The sequence below is a fragment of the Eumetopias jubatus genome, unplaced genomic scaffold, assembly GCF_037043125.1.
Source record: "Eumetopias jubatus isolate StellerSeaLion01/CBP00866 unplaced genomic scaffold, mEumJub1_p1.0 scaffold_1, whole genome shotgun sequence".
NCBI classification, from domain to species: domain Eukaryota; kingdom Metazoa; phylum Chordata; class Mammalia; order Carnivora; family Otariidae; genus Eumetopias; species Eumetopias jubatus.
The window spans coordinates 201,788,067-201,810,613 of NW_028274807.1; the positions used below are offsets into that span (position 1 = coordinate 201,788,067).

A 22,547-nucleotide genomic window follows, 5' to 3' on the forward strand; every position below is an offset into this window, starting at 1 on the left:
TGGCCTCCAGGACCTCCCAGGCCTATCCTGGGCTTGGCCTGCCCTGTGCTCAGTTACTTGGAGGAGAGCTTCAAGACTCCCCTTTCTCTGGTCCTGGAGAAGCCTGTGTTGGCAGGGGGTACTGAGGTAGCTGGGTGGGGTGGGCCGTGTTCTTAGGGCACAGGCCAGGTGGGACTGCCTCGTTCTGGCCTCTCTCCAGGGGCCCAGGGCAGGGGCTGAGTGCGAAGGGGTGAGATGAGGGCCTCACGTCCCCGAGGGTAAGGCTGGGAGCACGGATGAGGGTGAAGTAGGCCAGGGCTAGGAGCCCTCCATGAGCATCAGGCTTTCTCAGAGGCCCGTTTGCCAGCGAAGGGGTTGGACCAGATCATCTGGAAACTTCCTTTCCCTTGGACATCCTAGAACTCTACTCCTGGGTAAGTTTCATATTTTACAGAGAATACCAACTTTCTCCTCCCCCTTCCCCTGAGGGGCACGTGTGGAAGGTGATTTCCCGGGATCTCCCTGGCCAGCCCATACCCGGGGTCCCCGCAGCTGGCCTTGAGGGAGACCTCACAGCGGTCACCAAACCTGCTCAGGCACTTGCTCGGTCTCCTCAGATACCCGGGGAGGGAGTGGAGGAGAGGAGATGGAAAAACACGTTTCTGCAGTTTAAGGAGACTCAGTAGGATGTAAACGTGGGCATCACTCTGCTGCTTTGCTTCGAGACAACAGAAGGCCCTTAGGAGCTGGCTGGCCTGGCCTGGCCATATTCCTGCCCTTTGTGAATCTCCTGGGCACAAATTCTTTGCTTCCGGGGTTGTCTCCCCAAGCACTGAAAGGCCCAGAGAGCCCCAGGTCGCCTGCCACGCACCCCCCCTGAATTCCTCGGTGGAGTGGGGACAAGTTGGGAGTTGGCAGCGGAGTGCTGGGGCTGGCTCTCTCTAGGAGCTTGTGGGGCAGGGTCTGTGGGACGGCCATGAAGGGGCCACGTGCGTGGGGTGTGAGGGCTGCTGCGGAGAGGGCACGTGCGTGGGGTGTGAGGGCTGCTGCGGAGAGGGCAGAGGGCCGTGTAGGGCCAAGGGGAGGCCCAGGAGAGGAGCCGTCAGCTGTATCTTGGGGTGGGTGGCAACCTTTGGGCTGCCCACAGTGCCATCTTGTTGAGCTAGCTCTTGAAGCCCAAGGGGCAAGAAAGTGTGTAGCAGACCGGACTGGCAGTGACCCAGGGGACATTTGATTGGAAAGCAGGCTGTGGGGACCAGTGAGGAATGAGGTCAGGACTGTGTGAAGAGGCTGAGTCTTGTTTAGGGGACAGTGGATCAGAGGGTGAAAGTGGGGGTAACCAGGTAGCCTCTGTGGCTGCCCACATGGAGGGGACTGGGGGTGGCCCAGGGCATTTGCGCCTGGCTGGCTCAGTTGGTAGAGCATCCGACTCTCGATCTCAGGGTCATGAGTTCAAGCCCCATGTAGGACATGGAGCCTCCTTAAAAAAAGGGGGGGTGGATAACATATCATTTCTTGTGCAGCAGGCGCCCTGATGCTGCATTTTAAATCCCAGAAGTCATTATGAGTATTTTGTACAGTCAGTATTCTTTTAGATTTCCCTTTATGTTTACTCTGTCTGATGCATTTCATTCCTTCTGCAATTCAGTGCTCCCATCTGAGATCATTTTCCTTCAGTCAGAAGCACTCCCCTTAGTATTTCTTGACAGATTCCCTGATGACCAGTTTCACCAATTTTGCTTTTTCTGGCCAAGGTTTTCTTTGAAGGCTATTTTTTTTTTTTAAAGATTTATTTATTTATTTGAGAGAGAGAGCACGAGTGCTGGGGATGGGAGGTTGGCAGAGGGAGAGAGAGAGAGAGAGAGAATCCCAAACAGACTCCCCACTGAGCATAGAGTCCGATGCGGGGCTCGGTCTCACAACCCTGAGATCATGACCTGAGCCGAAATCAAGAGTCAGACGCTTATCTGACTGAGCCACCCAGGCAGCCCTCTTTGAAGGCTGTTTTGTCTAGATTTATCATTCTGGTGTGACATTCTAATTACTTTTGGCATTGCCCATGTATCAACCCATTGTCTTATGGTTTCCATTGTTTCTGTCGAGAAGTCAGCTGTCTGTTTTAGGTTTTCCTTTGAAGGCCAGGTGTCTTTATCTAATTTAAGAATTTCTCTTTGTGTTTGGTGTTGAGTAGTTTGATAATGATTTGCCCAAGTGTGCTCTTCTTTGGAGCTTCTAGTGTTTCTTTAATCTGTGTGTGTCTTGGCTTGATGTTTTCCACTTATTTTGTGAAACTTTCCCAGTTATTATCTCTTTAAATATTGCTCCTGGGGCTCTCATTACATGTTATGTTAGCTCTTTCCACCATGTCCCATGGGTCTCTCATGTTCTTTTTTGTATTTCCCAACTTTTTTCCCTCTGTGCCTCGGTCTGGATATTTTCTGACTTAAGTTGCGGTTCACTAATCCCCCCTTTAGTTGTTCTAAACTGCTGTTGAACCCATTTATTGAGCTCTTAACTTTGGTTATATTTTCAGTTGTAGAATTCCCATTTAATTAATTTTTAGTTTGAGATTCTCCGCTGCAATTCTCCATTGTGTGATACACCTTCCTGAACTTTCATTAATTTCAGTTGTTTTATATTTCATTTCTAATCATTTTAATATTTGGATCTCCTTTAAGTGTATTTCTGTCATTTTTTTTTTTTCCTCATGGCTTTGGTAGAATCCTGGATATTGTGTATGAAAAGTCCTAGGGATAATTTGGCTTCTGAATCATTTATTTTCTTCTGGAGAAAATGTATTCCAGCTTCTGGCAAGCGGTTAGGCTATGGGTGCCCTCACCCACCCTCTCAGGACTGAGGAAGAGGCTTCCTTCCTCGAACTGATGCAAACTTCTGTCTCTTCAGCCCCATGGGTTGGCAGGAAGCTCTGCTTCGGGTCTCCGCTTTTCAACCTCCGCGTGTAAGTAGATGCTTTAAGGGAGAAGAGGCGCCCAAGGTTGGACTCACCTGTCACACTGCCCCTCCCTCCATGATCGCAGCCCCTCCAATCCTGGTTGCCTTGGTACTTCTCCAAGGCTAACAAATAGATTTTTTTAAAAATACATCTGTTGTCAGGTTTTTAAGCTGTTTGCAGAAGCAGGGGGTTAAACCTTGGTCCTGTGTTGGAAAGACCAGGCCCCCGAGCAGAACCCAGTGCCCCCGTGACCTGCCCCCGAGACTCTTGCCCTTTGGCGGTGGTAGCTGTGGGGGAGGGCCAGTTAATTCGGCCTTAGGGAGAGGCAGTCTCTTCATTAGGTCTCACAGAGTGAAGCAGGGAGGGCTCGGACCTAGCTTGACACAGCTGGCAGACCCTCCTTGTTCAGAGATGTGGAAACTGAGGCCCAGGATGGGCCAGTCCCACAGTGACCGGGACCCAGGTGTTCGCGACTGCTGGGCCCATGCTCAGCTCCAGGGGGAGCAGGGGACAGTGGGCAGCAGGGCAGCTGTGGGGGCTGGGGTGCTGGGTGGCCAGCCCCTCTGGCCAGTGTTGCTGTTGCGCTGGCCTCTGCCCGGCCCCCTGCCATGGCCTCGCCATTCCAGCGTCTTCTGAAGCCTGGGCAGCAAGGGGCCTGAGGATGCGGGCACTCACTGCTGTCGCCACGAGCCCTGGGTCCAGTTCCCAGCGGCCTCCCCTCTCTCCTGCCCGTTGCTCACACAGCCCTGGAGCTGGTTTCTGAGAGTCCTAGGGTTCTTCTGTTCCTCACTAATCCCTGTAGTTTTTCTGTCCACACGCAGTTTCTCTTCCACTTTCCTCCCCACCCTGTTGGGAAGGAAAATCATGCTCTGCTTTCCCTCCCGGTGCCTCAGTGGCATTTACCAGCAGGCCCGAGGGAGGCATTAGTGGGTAGAGGACGGGGGTGGGGGGTGGCCCTGCTCCTTGGAGGAAGCCTGTGGGAGTGGACGGCCGGCTTCCCGCATGTGGGCCTTGCCCGCACTGCCCCTCGGGGCCCTAGCAGAGAGCGGGGCTGCTGGAGCTGGTGAATTCGAGGACGACTGGCCTCAGAGAGCTCCCAGACTCAGACCACTGTCACTTGGTAGGTGGGTGGCCACGGACCACCCGCTGTCTCAGCCCTAGAAAAGCAGGCTGCCCAGGGGCTGGGGACTTCGGCAGCGTTTTTGCCCGGCAGAGACAGGATTCTGTGGGAGACGAACTGTGGGAGCCCTCCCGCTGGGAAGATGTGCCCTATCCTGGAGTCCCGGGATTTCTGAGAGGCCAGCAGTCCTAGAGGGGCTCTGAAGAGGTAGGGAAGGAGGACCCACATCCAGGCTCCCCTGGCTGGCGGATCAGGGGCCACTTCTCCCCCAAGGGTGAAATGGTCTGTCCACTGTCTCTGGCCTTTAGTAAGCAGCAACCCCCCCCCCCCCGGAACTGTCACTCTGCCACCCTGTGGGGTTAGCCAGGGCCCCTCCTCCTGTGGGCAGGCTTTTGGGTGTGGGGGTCGGGGTTGATGAGCTGCTGACCCCGGGAGGGCCCAGCAAGTGCTTGGTATGCCCAGCCCTGCCCGAGGAGACTGGCCAGGCCCACTGTGTGATCCTGGTCGCCCATGGCTCCTGTCCCTTCGCAGAGCTCTTGGGGTCTGCCGGTAGCACTTTAAAGAGCTCTTGCAGCCGCGGGGCTGGGCCGTTCCCCCGGCTGTCCCGGGGGCCCGGCTTGTCCAGCGTTGCGCGCTGTCGTGCCCGTCCTTGACCCTTGCTGGCTGCTCCTGGCACACGCACAGCCTTGCCACCAAGAGTTGAGGTCTGCCCTGGCGGCGCCGGGCTGCAAAGGCTCTGAGGAGGCGGCGGCACTTGGAGAACCAGTGGGTGATCACCGGTTTTCTCCTTTAGGAGAAACTCAGCCCGGGAGCTCTGGCCCTGACTCCAGGTCGGACGCTGTGGCCACTGCTGTGGGGCCGAGGACAGTGGTGCAGTCCCTCCGACCCTCAGGTCCCCTGACTGTCAGATGGAGCTCCTCCGGGGGACATGGCCAGGGAATGTTCCCGGGGCCTCCCTGGCCCCAGCTCTGGGCGAGAACCGACGGCACAGTTGGGGCCATGGCAGAGCCGCCCGCCCAGCTGCCACCTGGCAGGTGACGGGGCTCGGCGACGGGGGCCAGTCCCAGTGACTCTTCAGTTCCTGCGCTTGCCCTTTCCCCAGGCTGTCTCCAGAGAGAGCAGAGGGAAGTGGAGAAGCCACACCCCAGCTCACGCGGCTTCCTCACCGGCCGACCTGCCAGTGTGTGAGGTGAACGAGGCCCTCCGCTCCATCTCTGCCTGTTCTCTGCTCTCCTAGGGAGCTCAGGCTGCGGAACTACGTCCCCGAGGATGAGGACCTGAAGAGGAGGAGGGTGCCCCAGGCCAAGCCAGTTGCCGGTAGGTGGGCTGCCTCGCTCCACCTCTGCTCGGAGGCACCGACGGATGCCTCCACCTCGGCAGGGGTCGCGCTCTCTTGGAGAGTAACCAGCCGCGCCAGGGCTGGAAGGTGGGCTTCTAGGACCCCCGGGCACCATCTCACAGCCATGCGGCAGTAACCCGTGTTGAGCGACTGCAGAGAGGCGGTCAGGGCACCCGAGGGCCTGCTAGGGGCCTGCGAGGGAAGGGGCCGCAGCCCCCTGGAGGACCTCTCTGGGCTGAGGAGTGGAAGTGGCCCTGGGACGCTGGGACAGCAAGGGCCGGGGGAAGGGTAGGGAGGGTCCTGGGGTCCGAGTGAGACCCTGAAGAGGAGCGGAGGCGTTCAGGCACTCAGCGAGCCGTGGGCAGGCCGACGCCCGCCGGACGCAGAGGACGGGAGCGGCGTTCCTGCCGGGGCGAGCAGCCGCGAGCTCCTAGAGCTGCTCCACACTGGAGACGCAGAGCACTTCTTATCCCGGAGACCCCTGGCCCTGTTTGTAGCCTTCATTTTTGTGATCATTTCTGAATTCTACAAATTCTAAATGAATAGTCATTTATCTTGAAAATAGTAAAGTGTTACCCCTTCAGCCACACTCCAGTCTGCTTCCCCATGTTCTTTGCCCCGAGATTCACATGCTTTCCAGGTGGTTTGCTTCATGGTGTGGGCCACACTGTGGTGGGGACGGTGAGGCAGGCCAGGGGGGAGGGGTGGGGAGTGGTCCCGGGCCATGAGGCAGCACATGGCAACAGTGACGGGGTCACAGGAAGCTCCTGGAGGAGCTTAGCGCCTCCCCAAAGTGACTGTCCCCTGCTCTTGGGAGCACATATCTGAGTGGGATGGGAGGAAGAGCCACCTGTGTCCCGGCCAGTCCATGGCCCAGAGGACATCCTCAGAGCCTAGGAGCCCCTGTAGAGTATGGGAAAGCCGGTCCTCGTGGTTCTTCACAAAACCGTACCGTGGCAGTACCCGGGCGGTGCTCCCATTTCCCAGGGGAGTGTAGCAGCTGTGCGTCTGGCTGGAGGTCTGGGCTCCGTCTGTTCTAGCGGTCTGCCTCCTGCAGGCTCTCCTTCGCCCCAGGATTGTTTCATCCCGGGAAACCCAGGCCCTTCCTCCTGGGCGGCCTTTGCAGAGTCTTCGCCTCTGGAAGTTGGGAGCCCGGGAGAGGGGCCAAGAAAGCCCAGGGTCTCCGCGGGGACCCGCCCGCTCCCTCTCCCCCTCCCCCGGGCACCCCAGGGAGAGCGGGGCTCCTTTCTGACAGGCCTGTGTTGTTGTCTTGCACCCTCTAGTGGAAGAGAAGGTGAAGGAGCAGCTGGAGGCCGCCAAGCCCGAGCCCATCATCGAGGAAGTGGTGAGCACCCTTAGTGCCCCGGGGTGGCCCACTGGGGGCCCTTCTCTCCTCCCCCACACCCCCTCCTCCCTCCCTCCCATTCTTCTGCTTTCTACCCCTGTGCCCTTGAGCTGGGCCCCTCAAGCCCTGACATGCGTCTCCTCCCTCCCCAGGACCTGGCCAACCTCGCGCCCCGGAAGCCTGACTGGTGAGCGCTGCCACGTAGGACTAGCGTGGACTGAGCGGCCACTCGTGGTGCCGGGCACGGCCCTCAGGCTGAGCCTGTCCCGCCCTCACAGCAGGGAGACGGACAGTGTGGACGCGCAGCTACATGAGATAATTACCGTCCACAGTACATCCTGACAGGACATAGAAGGACAGCGAGAGGGAAGCCTGTGTGTGTGTGGTGGGGGGTGACGCCTGGAGGGCAAGGAGGGGCTCGGGGAGAGCGAGGGGCAGCCGTCTCCTCCAGAAGGCCCTTCTGCAAGGGCGAGGCTCCGGCCCACCTCGGCTGCATTTGAGCAAGGCCAGCCTTGGCCCTCAGGGAGCCACAGGATGGAGGCAAGGTGATGGGAAGGGGGGATGTTGATTCCTGTCCCGGTTCTGCCACCAACTGGCCTGTTCTGCTTTGGCCTCAGTTTCGTGTTCTGTGAAGTGGGGCTAATCTTCCCTCCCCGGTGCCTTATGACCAGGCTGATACAGAGGGTGAGAGAGGGCCATATGGCCTGGGGCTGGCGTTGTCCTTGACCTCGGGCCAGAGGCGTGGGCCGCATTTCCTCTCACCTGCGATCCTGTGGCAGGCACCGCACCACTGAAGGTGTTCTTATTTGTTGAAACAAAAGCATGGGGCGTACACCCTAGGAATCCCTGAATAGGGGGAGTAGGCTGTGTGTGCGCTTTTGGAAGCGCCTGGTGGCGAGGGGGAGCGGGACCCACAGCGGAACCAGACCGAGAGGGCAACTCTGAGAAACCATCCACCCTGCGCACCTTGACTCAGTCCCACGTTGGTGGATCTGCGGCACCAGTCGCTGCCTCGGCAGGACGGGGCAGGGTGGCTGGTGCTGGGTGTGGGAGGGTGCAGAGAGGGAGGGAGGACCGTCTTGGCCTCCTCCCCAGGGTGGTCTCCTCAGGCAGCTGAATGTGATTCCTGATGCCAGAGGGGCTTTGGGAGGGGAGGGTCCCAAGTCCACACCAAGCCAGGCTTTAGCTTCTGGCCTCCTCGTACCTGCCCGCCACAGGGACCTCAAGAGAGACGTAGCCAAGAAGCTGGAGAAGCTAGAAAAGCGGACCCAGAGGGCCATCGCCGAGTTGATCCGTAAGTACAGGGCCTAGCAAGGTGGGGTCCTTGCCCTCTGGGTGGTGGCCCAAGCACAGGGCCCCTCCCCACTCCTTCTGTCTGCCATCCATCCAGGTGAGAGGCTGAAAGGCCAGGAGGACAGCCTGGCCTCTGCAGTGGACGCCACCACCGAGCAAGAGGCCTGTGACTCCGACTGAGGCACGCCGTATCCCAGGCCTGGCCTGTGGGCGGGTAGCCTTGGGTAGGGATGGGGGCTGGGCTTGCTGTTACCTCCAGTTTGGCTTCAAAGAGCCACATTGCCTCATCAGTCCAAAACCCTTGCCATGGGGTGAGATCAGCTCCTTGTTTCCTAATGGTGCCCACCAGACCGAGGGGCAGAGCCAATAGCAACCCTGTGGGTTTGCTATGTCTCTACATATGTGTGTATTTGGAACTTCCTTTTATCTCTAGAAATAGAAGCAAGCAGACCCACGTGTGTGGCAGAAACCTGTTAAATATTTTCTCGGTCCTTGGGGCGCTGTGGGTTTGGGCCCCAAGGCAGGAGTAAGCCCTGTGTGGGGCCAGGCATGTTGAGGCTGGAGGGGTGCAGAAGGCCCAGGCCTGACCTTTTGAGGCCAGGTCCTGGTCCAGTCAGGCGGTCATGTCAAAACCTGTGGGTTGGGAGGCTTCTGCAAGCCCTCCCACGGGCCCGGACCTTGCAGGAGTGTCCGGTCAGCCTGGAGAGTCTCCCAGCCTGGTCCTCTGTGGATCCCCTCACAGTGTGAGAGAGAGAAGGGAGAGGCTGGGCATGAGGAGGGGGTGAGCTGTGCCCTGGCAAGCCTCCATCCCGGGCCACTCCAGATCCAAGGCTCCTGGCACTGTTGTGTCCCCCTCTCACAACCCCCGGTGGCCCCTGTCCCTACGTCACAGTCAGAGCTAGACCGTGGCTTCCCTGGGACAGGGCCCCTGCATTGGGGAGGGTGGCTCCTATAGACTAGGGTATTATAGCCTGGGTTTGGGGTGTGGTCTTGGGCCCTGGGTCCCCAGGGTCCTGGCATTAGGACCATGAGCCGCCTCTGTGGGGCTGACTCTCCAGAGTGACTGACCGGCCACAGCTCTGACTCCAGGTCCCTGTGGCCGACTAGAATTTCATCTCCAAAGTGGTAACACACTTGAGTTGCCTTCAGGGTCTCGCCTCGAGTCTCCCACCCCCCCCCCCCCCCCCCGTGTCATCCCAGTGCGCCCTTCCCTCTGTGCTGAGTTGGAGGAACACATTGGCCTGACTCTGGTGGACGGTGCGGAGGACCCGGGCCAGAGGGCTGGGGCGAGTGCGTGCGACAGCAGCACGCTCATACGATACAGCAAGTGCTTTCAGCTGGAAGTACGCAGCTACCCTGAGAAGGTGACTGGTGTAGGAAGGGAGCAGGCGTGACTGGGGGCCAAAGCGGTAGGTGGCTGGCTGAGCAGCGGTCAGGCCCGGGACTCTGGTTCCCACGGGAGCAGGGGTCACACATGCCCACGGGCGACAAGGCCGGAGCCAGACTCCCTCTGCATCGCGGCGTCTGGGACTGGCCTTCCCTTCCTGGGAATAAAGGACGAGAAGGGGCCCCCCGCCTTGGGACTGCCGTAGGAAGCAGGGTGCTTGTCCGTGGCGGTGTAGGCCCCCGGCGACATTCCTACTCCTCACCGGCGCTGGGACTAGCTTGTGGCCGGCCCCGCAGAATGGGAGCCCCGAGAGCTGAGGAAAGGTTTGCTTCCTGCGTTGACAGCTCCGTGTGCCTACAGAAAACCACCGTGCAGAGAGAGAGCAAAACCAACAGCGTCACTCACGATGGGCATGCAAACAAAAGTTAGAGAATACGTGAGGAGATCCATGCCTTGAAGAAGGGCTACCACCCCACCAGGTAGAAGAGTTGAAAGCCAAGGAAACTGAAACCATGACATCCTACCAGGCTTTAAAATGAGACTTTGTTTTCTCACCAGAGAAGTAAAAGAGGCACTGAACCCCAAAACTCAGGAACGGGGATTAGGTATGAGGAAGACCTGGTTAGTAATCTTGGAAACAATGTTTATTAAAATAAGCAACACACACAGAACATAAGCAGCTCCCTTGAGGAGCTAAATACTAAGTGTCAAAGAAGGGATTGATCAATTGGAAGTTAAAGCTGAAGCCCCAAAAGACGACAGAGAGAGAGGGTAGGTTGCAAAGCTGACAGACTGCCAGGTGTCCTTGAGCGGATGGGAGATCAGGAAAAGAAAACTGGAGAAAGAAGGAATGGCTGACCACTTCTGTCTGTGGTATCATGGGACCACAGCAGCCTGAACTGATCCTCCCTTGGCAAATAGCTAAAAATACTAGGTAAATAAATAGTTACAACAAATACTTTTTAAATACCTCACTGACCAGGCAAGAAAGTAAAGAACACTCAAGCAAAAAGGTAGGAGAAGCAGAATGCTGAAGCCCGACCTTTGACTTGAAGGTATTTGACAAACGAGGTAATACTGAGCGTTGGTTTTTGGGGTCCTCGGTGCCTGGGGCTAAGATAACCCAGTACCCATGCGTGATGAGGGGCCTGGTACGAGAGCCCTCCAGAAGGCTGGGGCTGCAAAGGTCAGGGCCCTCTGAACTAATAATAGAGCTGCTCCCTTGGCATCGCAGAGAAAAACTGAACCTTGCCACTGACTGGAGTGAAGGAAGGTCTCCCTTGAGAACTGAGCCGGCCTCCATATGGGTTTGCACATGAGAAACCTCAAGCCAGGAGTATAAGTGGTCCCAGAAAGGGGTGGTCTCAGATGCTTGATAGAAATGCAGATCCTAGGGGTGCCTGGGTGGCTCAGTTGGTTAAGCGACTGCCTTCAGCTCAGGTCATGATCCCCGAGTCCTGGGATCAAGCCCCACATCGGGCTCCCTGCTCAGCGGGCAACCTGCTTCTTCCTCTGCCTCTGCCCCTCCCCCTGCGTGTGCTCTCCTGCTCTCTCTCTGTCAAATAAAGAAAATCTTAAAAAAAAAAAAATGCAGATCCTACCTGAATGAACCTCGATTCATCACAGTCCTCGATGAAGCCCCATTGATAAAGTTCCAAGAAAAGTGAGCAGCTTCTGGGAAAGGTCACTAGATCTACGAGGCAGCAAGGCACCGAGAGCAAAGGACATTGGCAGGGACATGGTAGGCTTGCAAAGGATTCATACATTAGGATTACCAGGCACATGATTTAAATGTTGAAAAATGATGTAAGAACTAAAAGGCTTGAAAATAGGAATCGATTTGCCAAAAAAACCAAAGTGATGTTCTGGAAATAAAAACTATCATAGCAGTTAGAGGCCCTGGATCTGTGAATTAGAGCTAAAGAAACAGTTCATGAATGGGAAGCTAGGCCCGAAGAGGTTCTCCAGAATGCCGCCCAGCAAGGTAAACAGACCGATAACCTAAAAGAAGAAGCTTAGAGATACAGAGGATAGAGTGAGAAGAGCCAACGTAATATGATTGGAGTTCCAGGAGGGAAAAAAGGCAGAAATGAAGCGGACCTAATATATGTATATTTTTTTAATGGTTGGGAGCAACTCTTCAGAATCACCAATCCACAGATGCAAGGAGGTCAGCAAATCTCAAGCAAGGCAACAAAAAGAAATCAACACTCAGATGTTCCATCTCTTGGTATGGATGGTGATTAGTTAGGTATATGCAGTTTTTGACTGTTCATTGACCCCCACACATCTGACTTGTGCACTTTTTGTATGTTTATTACACCTCAATAAGCAAGTTCACTTTAAACTTTTTCATATCTTGCCTTAATCGTCAATTACTGTATTCACATTCCATACAAAACTCAGTGGCTTGAAACAGACCTTTAATATCAGACCGTTTTCTGTGAGTCAGGGATGCAGGCGTGGCTTACCCAGGCAGTTCTAGTTTGGGGTCTCTGAGATTGCAGTTAAGATGTCCCCCAGGGCTGCAGTCATCTGAAGGCTTGGCTGGGGCTGGAAGATATGCTTGTGGGATGCCTTACACCCCCGGGAAGGCTCATGGAAGCATGGCGTGCGCACAGTCCTTGCCACATGGCTCTCTCCATAAGGCTTGCGTGAGTGTGTGTCTGTGCACTGTGGCAACTGGCTTTCCCCAGAATGAGCCATCCAAGACAGAAAGCAGGGGGAAGCTTTAGAGACTTACGACCCGGGCTTGGAAGTGATATTCTGCCACGTTATATTGTTAGAAGCAAGTCACAACATCCAGGCTATGTTCAAAGGAGAATTAGGTTCTACCTCTGGAAGGGAGGTCTAAGAATTTGTGGGTGTTATTTTAAAACCACCGCATACCTAGACAATTAAGTGCAATAAGTTGGCAGAAAAAAGAGCAAGAAAAGATGTTAAAATTAGAAAAGATACATTACCTTTTAAGGAGCAAGACAGCAGATGTCTCAGCCACAGCCAGTGTTATCGGGCACGATCCCTTCTGGTACCAGCGTTAACTAGATGAGAGGAAATTGTCAACTTAAAATTCTATACCCAGAGAATATATCTTACAAGATATTTTTAGACAAGCAAACTCAGAGATTTTGTCACCAGCAGACTCACATGAAAAGAAAGTCTCTTTGGGGGTAATGAAAATATTCTACAGTGGATTGTAGTGGTGGTTGCACAAATCTATGAATATGCCAAAAGCTTGTTGAATTGTACACTTGCGGTGGGCAAAGTGTATGAGATGTATGTTATATCTCAATAAAGCTGTTTAAAAAACATGAAATAAGCCTTCTCCTTTAAAAAAAGAAAAAGCTCTATGTCTTAAGATTGGAATGAGACATGATTCCAGATGGAGAATCTGAGATATAAGTAGGCATGAAGAGAAAGAAAGTGAAATCTAAATAGGTATTGACCTTATGAAATGAAAATGTTCTATGGAGTAGAGGTAAGACTAGGGTTACTAAAGTATGTAACAATAGTAGTAGTTACACGTTCTTGCCCCAGGTGAGACGTGGTCAGGATTGTAGCCCCCTACGAAGCTCAGCTCACTCGGGAAGAGAGAAAAGACTCAGTCTAGACTCTAGACTCTGCTCCACAGGCAGGCGGACATTTCTAGGGTAGCCCTCACAGAATAGAAACAGTGTACCACTTCCATAGCAGTTAAAAAAAATAAAGTGAATGAAAAAAAAATTACCCAAAAGAAGGTAGAGAAAAAGAGAAAAGGTAAGGCAAGTAAATGAATCCAAATACATCATTAATTACAATCAGCGTATTAAACCACCTTTTTTAAAAACTCAGTCTAATGCTATTTTTAAAAAGCCTAAACTCAAAGATCACAAGTAAAGGGATTAGAGAAGCTCTACGAAGAGGTGCCTGGGTGGCTCAGTCAGTTAAGCGTCTGCCTTCGGCTCACGTCATGATCCCAGGGTCCTGGGATTGAGTCCCATGTCGGGCTCCCTGCTCAGCGGGGAGCCTGCTTCTCCCTCTGCCTCTACTGTTTCCCCTGCTTGTGCTCTCTCTGAAATAAATAAATAAAATCTGAAGAAAAAAGAAAAGCTCTGTGAAGCTCAGAACCCACAAAGGAAGCCGAAGTGGCTGGGGTAACGTCAGACGGGGAGACTTTGGGCTGGAAGTGTGATTAGCTACGCAGTGTGCCCCGCAGCCCCGGGGTGCCCCCTGCCACACATGGAAGTGCTAAGTGGTGCGACCACTTTGGAGAATTGGACCACATGCACACACCGTGACCAGCAATTCCACCAATAGTGTCCAAGGGAACCGTTGCACAGGTATACCAGGGACCGGGACCAGGATCAGGGTGCTTTTAGGAGCGTTGTTCCTTAACAGCACAGGTGCATGCATTGCTTGTGCACACGCGCGTGCACACTAAAACACGTAAGGGAAGAAAGGGAGTATGAGCCATTTGTGTGATGTTCCAAACGGGCAGAGTGGAACAAGGTACTCTCTTAAGGGTCGGCACATGGATGGTAGAGTCGGTGCAGACAAGCAAGGTGATGGCCCTCAGCATCAGGCTTGCTTGCAGTCAGCTCAGGGAAGGGGCCTTTTGAGGTACTGATAATGTTCTTTAAAAGCTTGGCTTGACTGGCGGGAATACCTTTTATTCTCTGTCCATTCATTTTATACACTTTTTTTGGTATATATGCTATACCTCACGTGCATACTTTTTTTTTTTTTTTAAGATTTTATTTATTTGACAGAGTGCCCAAGCAGGGGGAGCGGCAGAGGGAGAAGCAGGCTCCCCACAGAGCAGGGAGCTTGATGCAGAACTTGAAGCGGGGTTCGATCCCAGGACCCTGGGATCATGACCTGAGCCACCCAGGCGCCCCTCACACGCATATATCTTTAAGGAGAGAAATCTCCAGAATTCACAACCTAAACTACTCGGGAAGTATGAACTGGGATTTTTTTAAATGGCCACATCTGCAGTTTCACTAGAGTGGTCCGGGTTAGAACAGTGAGGGTGAAGAGAAAAACCATTCGAGCTACGTGGGAAAAATACCAACAGCCGATGAATGAATGAGTTCATTTTCATCAGTAGTAAATACTCCAAGACAGGTTTTTTCCCCGAGTGCTGAGGAAACAGAAATGTCAATCTGCTTGCTTATCATCCATCATCAGGGCCAGACATTTTTGGGCTTCTGATACCAAGTGTTGACTACGCACAGATCTTTGCTGGAGGAACTGGTAGGGAAAGCTCCCGAGCAAGAGGAGCTGTGGTGGGAGCCCGGAGAGGGGTGGGAGAATCAGGGCTACATTTGGCAGACCCTCAACAAACAGGATCTCAGACCAGGAGAGCTTTATTCTTGTATGAAGTCCATGGCCATATAGTGGCTCCAAGGACACAGATCCCTTTTGTCTCCCCAGCTGCTGTCCTTAGCTCCCCTAGGAGCCTACGCACCCCCAGGTGGGAGCTCTCGGCAGGAGGGGGAAGGGCAAGGGGCAAGCCAGCTGAGGGAACCGTGGCTTCCAGCCCAGTCAGTCCCCCAGGATCACCTTCACATCTGATCAGCCATGACTGTCACATCCAGCCCTCCCTGCAGACGTGTGGGGAGTAAGGGTATTTTAAGCTGGGCACATTGCCACTGTGATTGAAATTGAGGTTCCACCAGAAAGGAAGGAGGGTAGAAAGAGTCCTGGGAAGGCAGCCAGCAGGATGCAGGAAGAAGTGGTGAGCAAAGAAACTGGTAAACATTGCAAAAATCAATAATTGACTAACCTCTAACAAGACTGACAAGGACACAAGTTACAAATATTAGGAATGCAGTAAGGCAGACCTGGCGGCCCCACCGGCCTCGGAAGGACAATAAGGGGATACTGTAGGTATCCACATCAATTTGAAAAGTTGATGAAATGGTCCAGTTCCTTGAAAAGCACGAACTACCACAATTCACCCAAGATGAAATAGATAACTTGCATAGCCATGACTACTAAGGATATTGAATTCGTGATTTTATATTAAAGTCATCTCCACACCCAACGTGGGGCTGGAACTCACGACCCCGAGATGAAGGGTCATGCTCTACTGAGTCAGCCAAGCGCCCCCTGAATTCATGATTTTAAGCCCCCTGTGATCAAGGTGGGGATGTTGGTGGAGAGAGAGACACACAGATCAATGGAAAAGAGTAGGGAACTCAAGTTGCCCCAAACAAGTACAGCCAACTCATTTTTGACAAAGGTGCAGAACGAGCTCACGGGAGGCAGGATAGGCTTCAGCAGATGGTGAGTGATTGGATATCCATAGGCCAAAAAAAGAACCCCAACCTAAAGTCCAGCCAGACAATATACAAAAATTAAAGTGGGTCATAGGTGTAAATGTAAAGTGTAAAACTATAAAAACTTTTAGGAGAAAATCTTCTGGACCTAGAACTTGGTGACGAGTTCTTGAACACAAGACCCAGAAGCACATCCATAAAGAAAAAAATACATTTGACTTAACCAAAATGGAAAGCTTTTGCTCCAACAAAAATTCTATTAAGAAAATGAAAAGCTACAGACTAAGTTGCAAACCCCATATCTGATAAAGGACTCAAATCTAGAATATATAAAGAACTTTCACAACAGAAGGAAGGAGAGAGGGAGGGAGGGAGGAAGGAAGGAAGGACGGACAGACGGAAGGACCCAATTGGAAAATGGGCAACAGAAACATTTCACTGAACAGGGTATATAAATGGCAAACACATGAGAGATGTTCAGCATCACTGGCCGTTACGGAAATGCAAATAAAGACCATGATAAGACATCATTACACACCTATTAGGACAGCTTAAATAAAAAATAGCGATAATACCAAATGCTGGTAAGGATGTAGAGAAGCTGAATCTCTCGTACATTGTTGGTGGGACTGTCAATGATACAGTTATTCTGGAAAATAGTTTGGCAGTTTCTTAAGAAACTAGCATACGCTTATCGAATAACCCAGCAACCACACTCCTGGGCATTTATTCCGGAGAAATAAAGACTGCACAAATGTTCATAACCGCTTTCTTTATGATCACTAAAGGCTAGGAAAAAACAATGTCACATGTGTTATTGCTCATTGAATGCTAGATAATTTGCATTTCTTGTCCAGGATACGTCAGTTAAAAGAGCCCCCATCTCTAGTTTAATGGAGATTTCCAAGTCATCATCAGATGAAGACCATGGTCTTCATGTAATTTCCCATCCTTCATTTTGGAATTAAAATATTACACAAAAATGGGTGAAATAAGTATGGTAATAAATTTCTGACATACGGGAAACAGTGTACGAGGGCATTCCTTCACTTGGTCCTGTACTTTGGGGAATAATGGAGTGGAAAATTAAGTTTTTATTCTGTGAAGAAACAGACCAACCATGAAGTGCCCTTCAATAGGTGCCCCGTTAAACCACTGCTTCCATACCATGGAATACTACTCAGTGATAAAAAGGAACACAACTGTTGATTAAAGCGGTTAGCTTGGGTGAAGCTCAGGGGCATTACACTGAGTGAAGCAGACACGTACATAACTTTATATATAAAGATCACGTGCCGTACAATTCCCTATCTGTAACATCCTTGAAATGACAAAATCCTAGACCCGAGGAACAGATCCGTGGGTGCAGGGGCTAGGAATGGTAGGGGCAAGTGTGACTATGTATAAAAGGGTAGCTGAGGGAGCTCTTTGAGGGGATAGAATAGTTCTTGGTTGCACCAGTGATGACACAAATCTGTGTATGTGATAAATGGGGAGGGGCTGCGCACACATTGTGCCGACGTCAGGTTCCTGGTTTTGATATTCTGCCATTTGGGAAGGGGCAGCCGTTGGGGGAGGCTGGGTGAGTGGGACACAGGATTGCTCTGTATTACCTTTTTAACTGCCTCTGAATCTATATTTATTTCAAAATAAAAAGTTTTGAGGTGTTTTCAGCAGTGAACAAAGAATGGTAAAACATGGTAATAAATTGGGTATTTATTAAAAAGTATTTTAAAAATAAGACACGGTAAGTTTCCTAGAGTCTTGTGACATAACAGATTTTCAGCGTTGGTCACAGCAAGTCTTGGCCAGGGTTGGAGGGGCAGGGTGTGGGCTCTCAGGCCCCAGCAGCCCCCTTGTCACAGGGCTGAGGGAATGAGCAAGGGCCAGTGCCCACCTCTGTGGATGGAGGAAGCCTTCGTGTGCCCATTGCTCCCCAGCTCACCAGGCACTTCTCCAGCACAGCCCCAACTGACCTCCCAACACTTCAGGTCCCTCCTGCTTGAAATCCTTGGGGTCATCTCTGGAGAGGTGTCAGGCCTGGGTTGTTCAGCAACAGCCCTTCCCCAGCCGAGGACAGAGGACAGGGCCTGCTGGCCCAGACACCAAGGCGTGGTGCCTCTGGGGAAAGGGGGCAGCAAGAGGCCCAGGAGGAAGTTGTACCTGGGTTCGCGGAGATAGGCCCCCAGGGGCTGGTACAGGGCCTGTACCACAGTGAGGAACAGCAGGCTTGGGGTCAGAGAGAATGCACAGCCCCTAAAGTTACAAGCCCAGCAGGCTGCAGTCGAGAGTGTGAAGGCACCCAGTTTGGGCAAGTCTGGTCCCCTGGAGTCTGCCTATCCTCCCAGCCAAGTCCCCTGCTGGGGTGCATGCTTCTGCTCACCACCGTTGGGGCTCTAGTGTGAGATGCCTGCTCACCTTCATTCAGGGGCCCCTCTGTGGAGCTCTGAGCCATGTCCAGGGTTAGCTGCAAGCTTGCCCACCGCTATAAGAGCTGGGGATTCAGATCTGCTCCCTGAGTACCTACCTTGTGCTGGGCACCGTGCTAGGGGCTGATGATGCAGCTGTGAATCCGATGCTCTCCTGCCCTTCCGGAGCTGACCTCCCGGTGGTGGGAGGTGAGCCCCTCCCTCAGACCAGCCTGGAAGACCTCGCTTCCCCTAGAGCCGTCTGGCTGGGCATTACAGTGGGGCATCGTGAGTGCTGGGACCTGGGGCCTCAAGGGCCCTGCGAGGCCACCCAGTCTGGAGACTGCCGGGACAAGGCTCCGGCAGCCTCATTTCCCCACTTCTTCCCATGGCCGCTGGGGGGCAGCAGAAGACACCGACCTGGGGCCCCTGGAAGGGAGTGTGGGTCGGCGCAGCCGTTTTCCCGCCGCTCAAGTGGGTATTCCGTAATGCGCATCACCCCACCAGAGAAAGTGGCCTGTCCTTCCCCGTGGGGCCTGTGTCATTGAGGCGGCTGATATGAGAGATGATCCCGAGTGGTGCTCCGTCAGCGTGGAACCCAGAACAGTGGGGGCCGTGTCCTAGGAGAGCTGAGGCACCTCCTGCCCCCTCCCCCCCGCCGCCTCACTCAGGTTCCAGGCACCAGGCCCTCCACTCTGGGGGCAGCACCGGCCCTGTCAGGTCACAGGCAGCCTCAGCCCTCCTGTGGGAGGGTCTGCACCTGTGGGAGGCATCTGTGGACAGAATGCCCAGGGATGTGGACCCCCTGTCGTCTGCCTGGGAAGGGGTATCTCCTGGTTGGTCAGGGCCCCTTAGCCCCTGAGCCAGACCTCACGTGGCATCCTCAGAGCCTGTCCTGAGCATCTCTTGTTTGGAGCCAAGCTCCCAAGATGCCTGTTGTCCCAGGAGCCATCCAGGGGGCATAGGGGGCCTCACCCCCTTGCTGGGCCTGGACGGGCATCCGTGGGCATTCCGCATGAGTGCGTGTGCCGGGTCCTAAGGCTGCTTCCCTCCCTGGCTCAGGCCTGGCCTCGGGGCCTCTGGCGGCCGTGGGCTGGGCAGGGGTGGCTAAGCAGAGTTTCCCGGCCAGCCTGCCCCTTCTCTATGTATTTACTGGTTTTCCCTAAATGTTCCCATTACTCAGGCCTCTGGTCGGCACTGAGACAGAAATAAATCCCGCAAGGCAGCCCAGCCAGAAGCCGGGAATCCAATTCCCCATCAAAGGCCGGAAGAGGCGCCTGTGCAGATCACGCCAGACCACAGTGGCCCACACACCCCACATGGCCACGAATACGGCCATGCACACCCCCACGCGCACACACGTGTGCACGCATGCACTCACACACACACCCCCGCACGCACAGTGCCTCCCACCCACCCCTGCACGTGCAGGCCCCCACGTGTCCCCCATGCACTCAGCTGTGCCTCGTGCACACACTTGCAATCACAAGTACGCACCCCCCAGTGCAGACTCAGTTGATGCCCACGCTCCCTGACAGCTCGGCTTACACGCAGTTGTGACCACACACTCTGGGGTCACAAACTCAGTCATCCTCAAGGCGCTGGTAGGCGAGACGAGCGGTGAGGGGGCGGGCGGATGGGCAGCCCCCGTGAGCTCTGGAGGAGAGTAGCCTCATGGGAACATGGGCCAGGGCTGCCAGGGCTTCTGAATTTTTAAAGAGAAACTGGAAAGCTGAATTTTTATGTGAAATATCCTGATTTTTAAATGTTGGCTCAAGATGTTGAAAATACTGTGAGGGCCAAACCAAACACGTCCCCGGGCCAAATTCCACCCACAGGCGGCGTTCTCAGACCACAGGTCCACATAGACACACACACACACACAAATAGACACACGTATACAGACACACATGCAAACACATACAAACAGGCACACTGATACACAATACAGTCACACAAGTAGACACGTGCAAATGGACATCCATGTCCATATACACACAGACACAGGTACATATACGGTAGAACCACTGACTGACGCAGTACAGATGGACACAGCACATATATGAACAGACACACACATAAATATACATACATAAGTACAAATAAATACACAGATGCCAATATGCATACACTAATACAAATAGACACACCTAGCAGCCCCACACGCGTCCCTCTGTCTCACTGATGTGGGTGAGCTTGGTGGGGGTGCAGAGGCTGCCCGTGTGGCCTCTGGACAGTTCACATCAAGGCCATCCCCTGACTGATACATGCTGGGGAGAGGGTTCCCAGGACAGGGTCTCCAACCTTGGGCTGCCGGGAGAGCAGAGCCCAGGGGGGTGTGAGGAGCAGGGGAAAGGCCTCGGGAGCTGAAGAGTTCGCAGCCACAGGCCCTGGAGCTCTGGGAAGGGAGCTTGGGGTGGCCACAAGCCCGCCCTCCCCTGCCCTGAGCCCCATCCTCCCAGCCGGGCCTTGTCCCCTCCTCTTCCCCATTGGGAAGCAAAGCCAGCAGGACCCCATGAGGGCTGCTCATCTGCAGAGCTCCCCGACCAGTGTTTCCGTCTGAGAACTGTGATTGGAAGGAAGCCTTTAGGGGAATTCAGATCTCTCTATCTGCCCTAAAACTGCGGGGGGGGGGGGGGGGGAGGGGGCCTAAACAGTAGGCGCATAATTAATGCAGCCGCCTTCCTTCCCCTCACCCGCACATTCTGGAAAGCTGAGGCCAAAATGAAAGGCTGGAATCTGGTCTTCTGCCTCTTCTGCCTCCCAGACCCTGGCCCCTCTCCTCATCCCCAGCCCTTGGGACAGGGAGGAGCGCAGAATCCATGCCCACCACCTCTCGGCCCCCACAGCCTGCATGACTGTGACACTGAAGAAGGAGGGAACCTGTCACTGGGGATGTCCTGGCCTGGTGTCCTAGGGGCCTTACACTAAGGAGCAGGCTGCTGTGTGCTGAGCCCGCACAGGCCCTGAACAGGGCCCTGAGCTCAGAGGAGAAGCTGAGGCTCAGAGAGGGAAGGCAGCTTGCCCAGGATCACACAGCACACCCGGGAGCCAGCCAGGGTCCAGGCCCCTGCCTGGCTCTGGAGTCCCCTCCTCTGCCCAAGAGGAGGCTCTTCTGCCCCAGCCGGGGCTTGTTGCCGTTGGTCATGGGAACCTCAGGCTGGGATCATTCTGGAACTGGCTGAGGAGGCATGAGGGACAAGCAGCTGGGCCCACCCCAGCCTGTGTGCCGGAGCTGCGCAGCCAGCCCCACGGCTCCTGACCGACCCCTCTGACGGACCCCACCCCCCGACCCTGGCCAGACCTCTTCTAACAACCAAGGCAGAGCCCGGACCCTCTCAGGCCACCGGGCAGGGTCATGGTCCCTCACACACCATCAGAGCAGGGCTGTGTCCCCCTTAAGACCCCTTAGGGCAGGGTCATGTCCCTTCTGAACTTCCAGAGAACTCAGTACCCTTTCCCCTGTGTCTGTGCTGTTCCCTCCCACCCTGCCCCAGGGTGAGGGCAGAAGGGTGAGGCTGTCACAGCCTGCCCACTCTGGGTGGGCGTGGGGGGCCCGGCTCCATCTTTGTTCTCAACAGGCTTGCAGGTTGAGATGGGCAGAGCCATCTGATGCCCCTTGCCCCCTGGAGGCCCCATTCTGAGCTGGGATCTATGGTCTCACCCAGGCTTGGGGCCTGGCCTTGGGTTCCAGGGGCCCCCAGCCAGGGGTAACGTTCCTTCCAAGGGCCTTCAGAGGTTCCTCTCCCAGTCGGAGCTGAGGGAAGACCAGCCAGAGAGGGCAGGGCCTGTTCACATGCCCAAGACAGGTGGGAGCTGAGGCCCGCCTTACTGGCCCCACTTGGGGTTCAGGGCAGCCCATGAGGTGCCAGACACCCTGGCCAAGGAGGCTGAGGAGCTGGGGTCTCTCGGTGCCCTCCTCCCTGCCTGCCCGCGCCCAGCTCGGCTGGTGTTTACGTGTTCCCTGCGGCTTGGCTGGGCTGGGAGGCCTTGAAGGGAGAAGTGACCACCTGGCTCCAGCCCCTGCTCAAGGCAAACAGGGTCCTGACTGCCTGCCAGGCCCATTGAGGGCTCCCACTTCCTCTGCCAACACCTGGATGGCCCAGGCGCTGCTCAGGGGCCTCTCTGAGTGGGAAGGCCAGCCCTGTCCTAGGGGTACCCAGTCTGAGTGTTTCAGGGGGAGTGGGCCTCGTGGACTCTACTTCAGAAGACTGCTGAGGAGAAGTCTGGGTTGGAAGATGGGGCCTGTGGGGTGGGTGGATGAGGTTCCCAGAGGTCCCGTAGCTCTGAGCCCTGGGAGGGGATGGGGGTCTGTTCTGCTTGGGTCTCCTTCTCCCAGCCAGTGCCTCATGCAGGGTACTTCCTGCCTGCTACCTCCTCCACAAGGTTACCTCTCCCCTGAGGCCTGAGTAACCTCCTCTGGCCTCTCCAATGAAGCAGGGACTCTTCTAAATGTGTCT

The 22,547-nt window shown here is 54.6% G+C and overlaps 1 protein-coding gene across 5 annotated transcripts in view; it reads left to right on the forward strand.

Moving 5' to 3' along the window:
• The window catches only part of CCDC12 (coiled-coil domain containing 12), a 49,479-nt gene extending 40,978 nt beyond the window's left edge, over positions 1-8,501 (forward strand). For all 5 annotated transcript variants that reach the window (XM_028087026.2, XM_028087023.2, XM_028087025.2 and 2 more), the window contains 5 exons: positions 5,290-5,369; positions 6,675-6,736; positions 6,889-6,923; positions 7,954-8,030; positions 8,127-8,501. In XM_028087026.2, coding sequence (XP_027942827.1) covers positions 5,290-5,369; positions 6,675-6,736; positions 6,889-6,923; positions 7,954-8,030; positions 8,127-8,209 — 337 coding nt within the window. In that variant the 3' untranslated portion in view covers positions 8,210-8,501. The remainder of the gene's footprint in view (positions 1-5,289; positions 5,370-6,674; positions 6,737-6,888; positions 6,924-7,953; positions 8,031-8,126) is intronic.
• Positions 8,502-22,547: the final 14,046 nt, after the last annotated feature.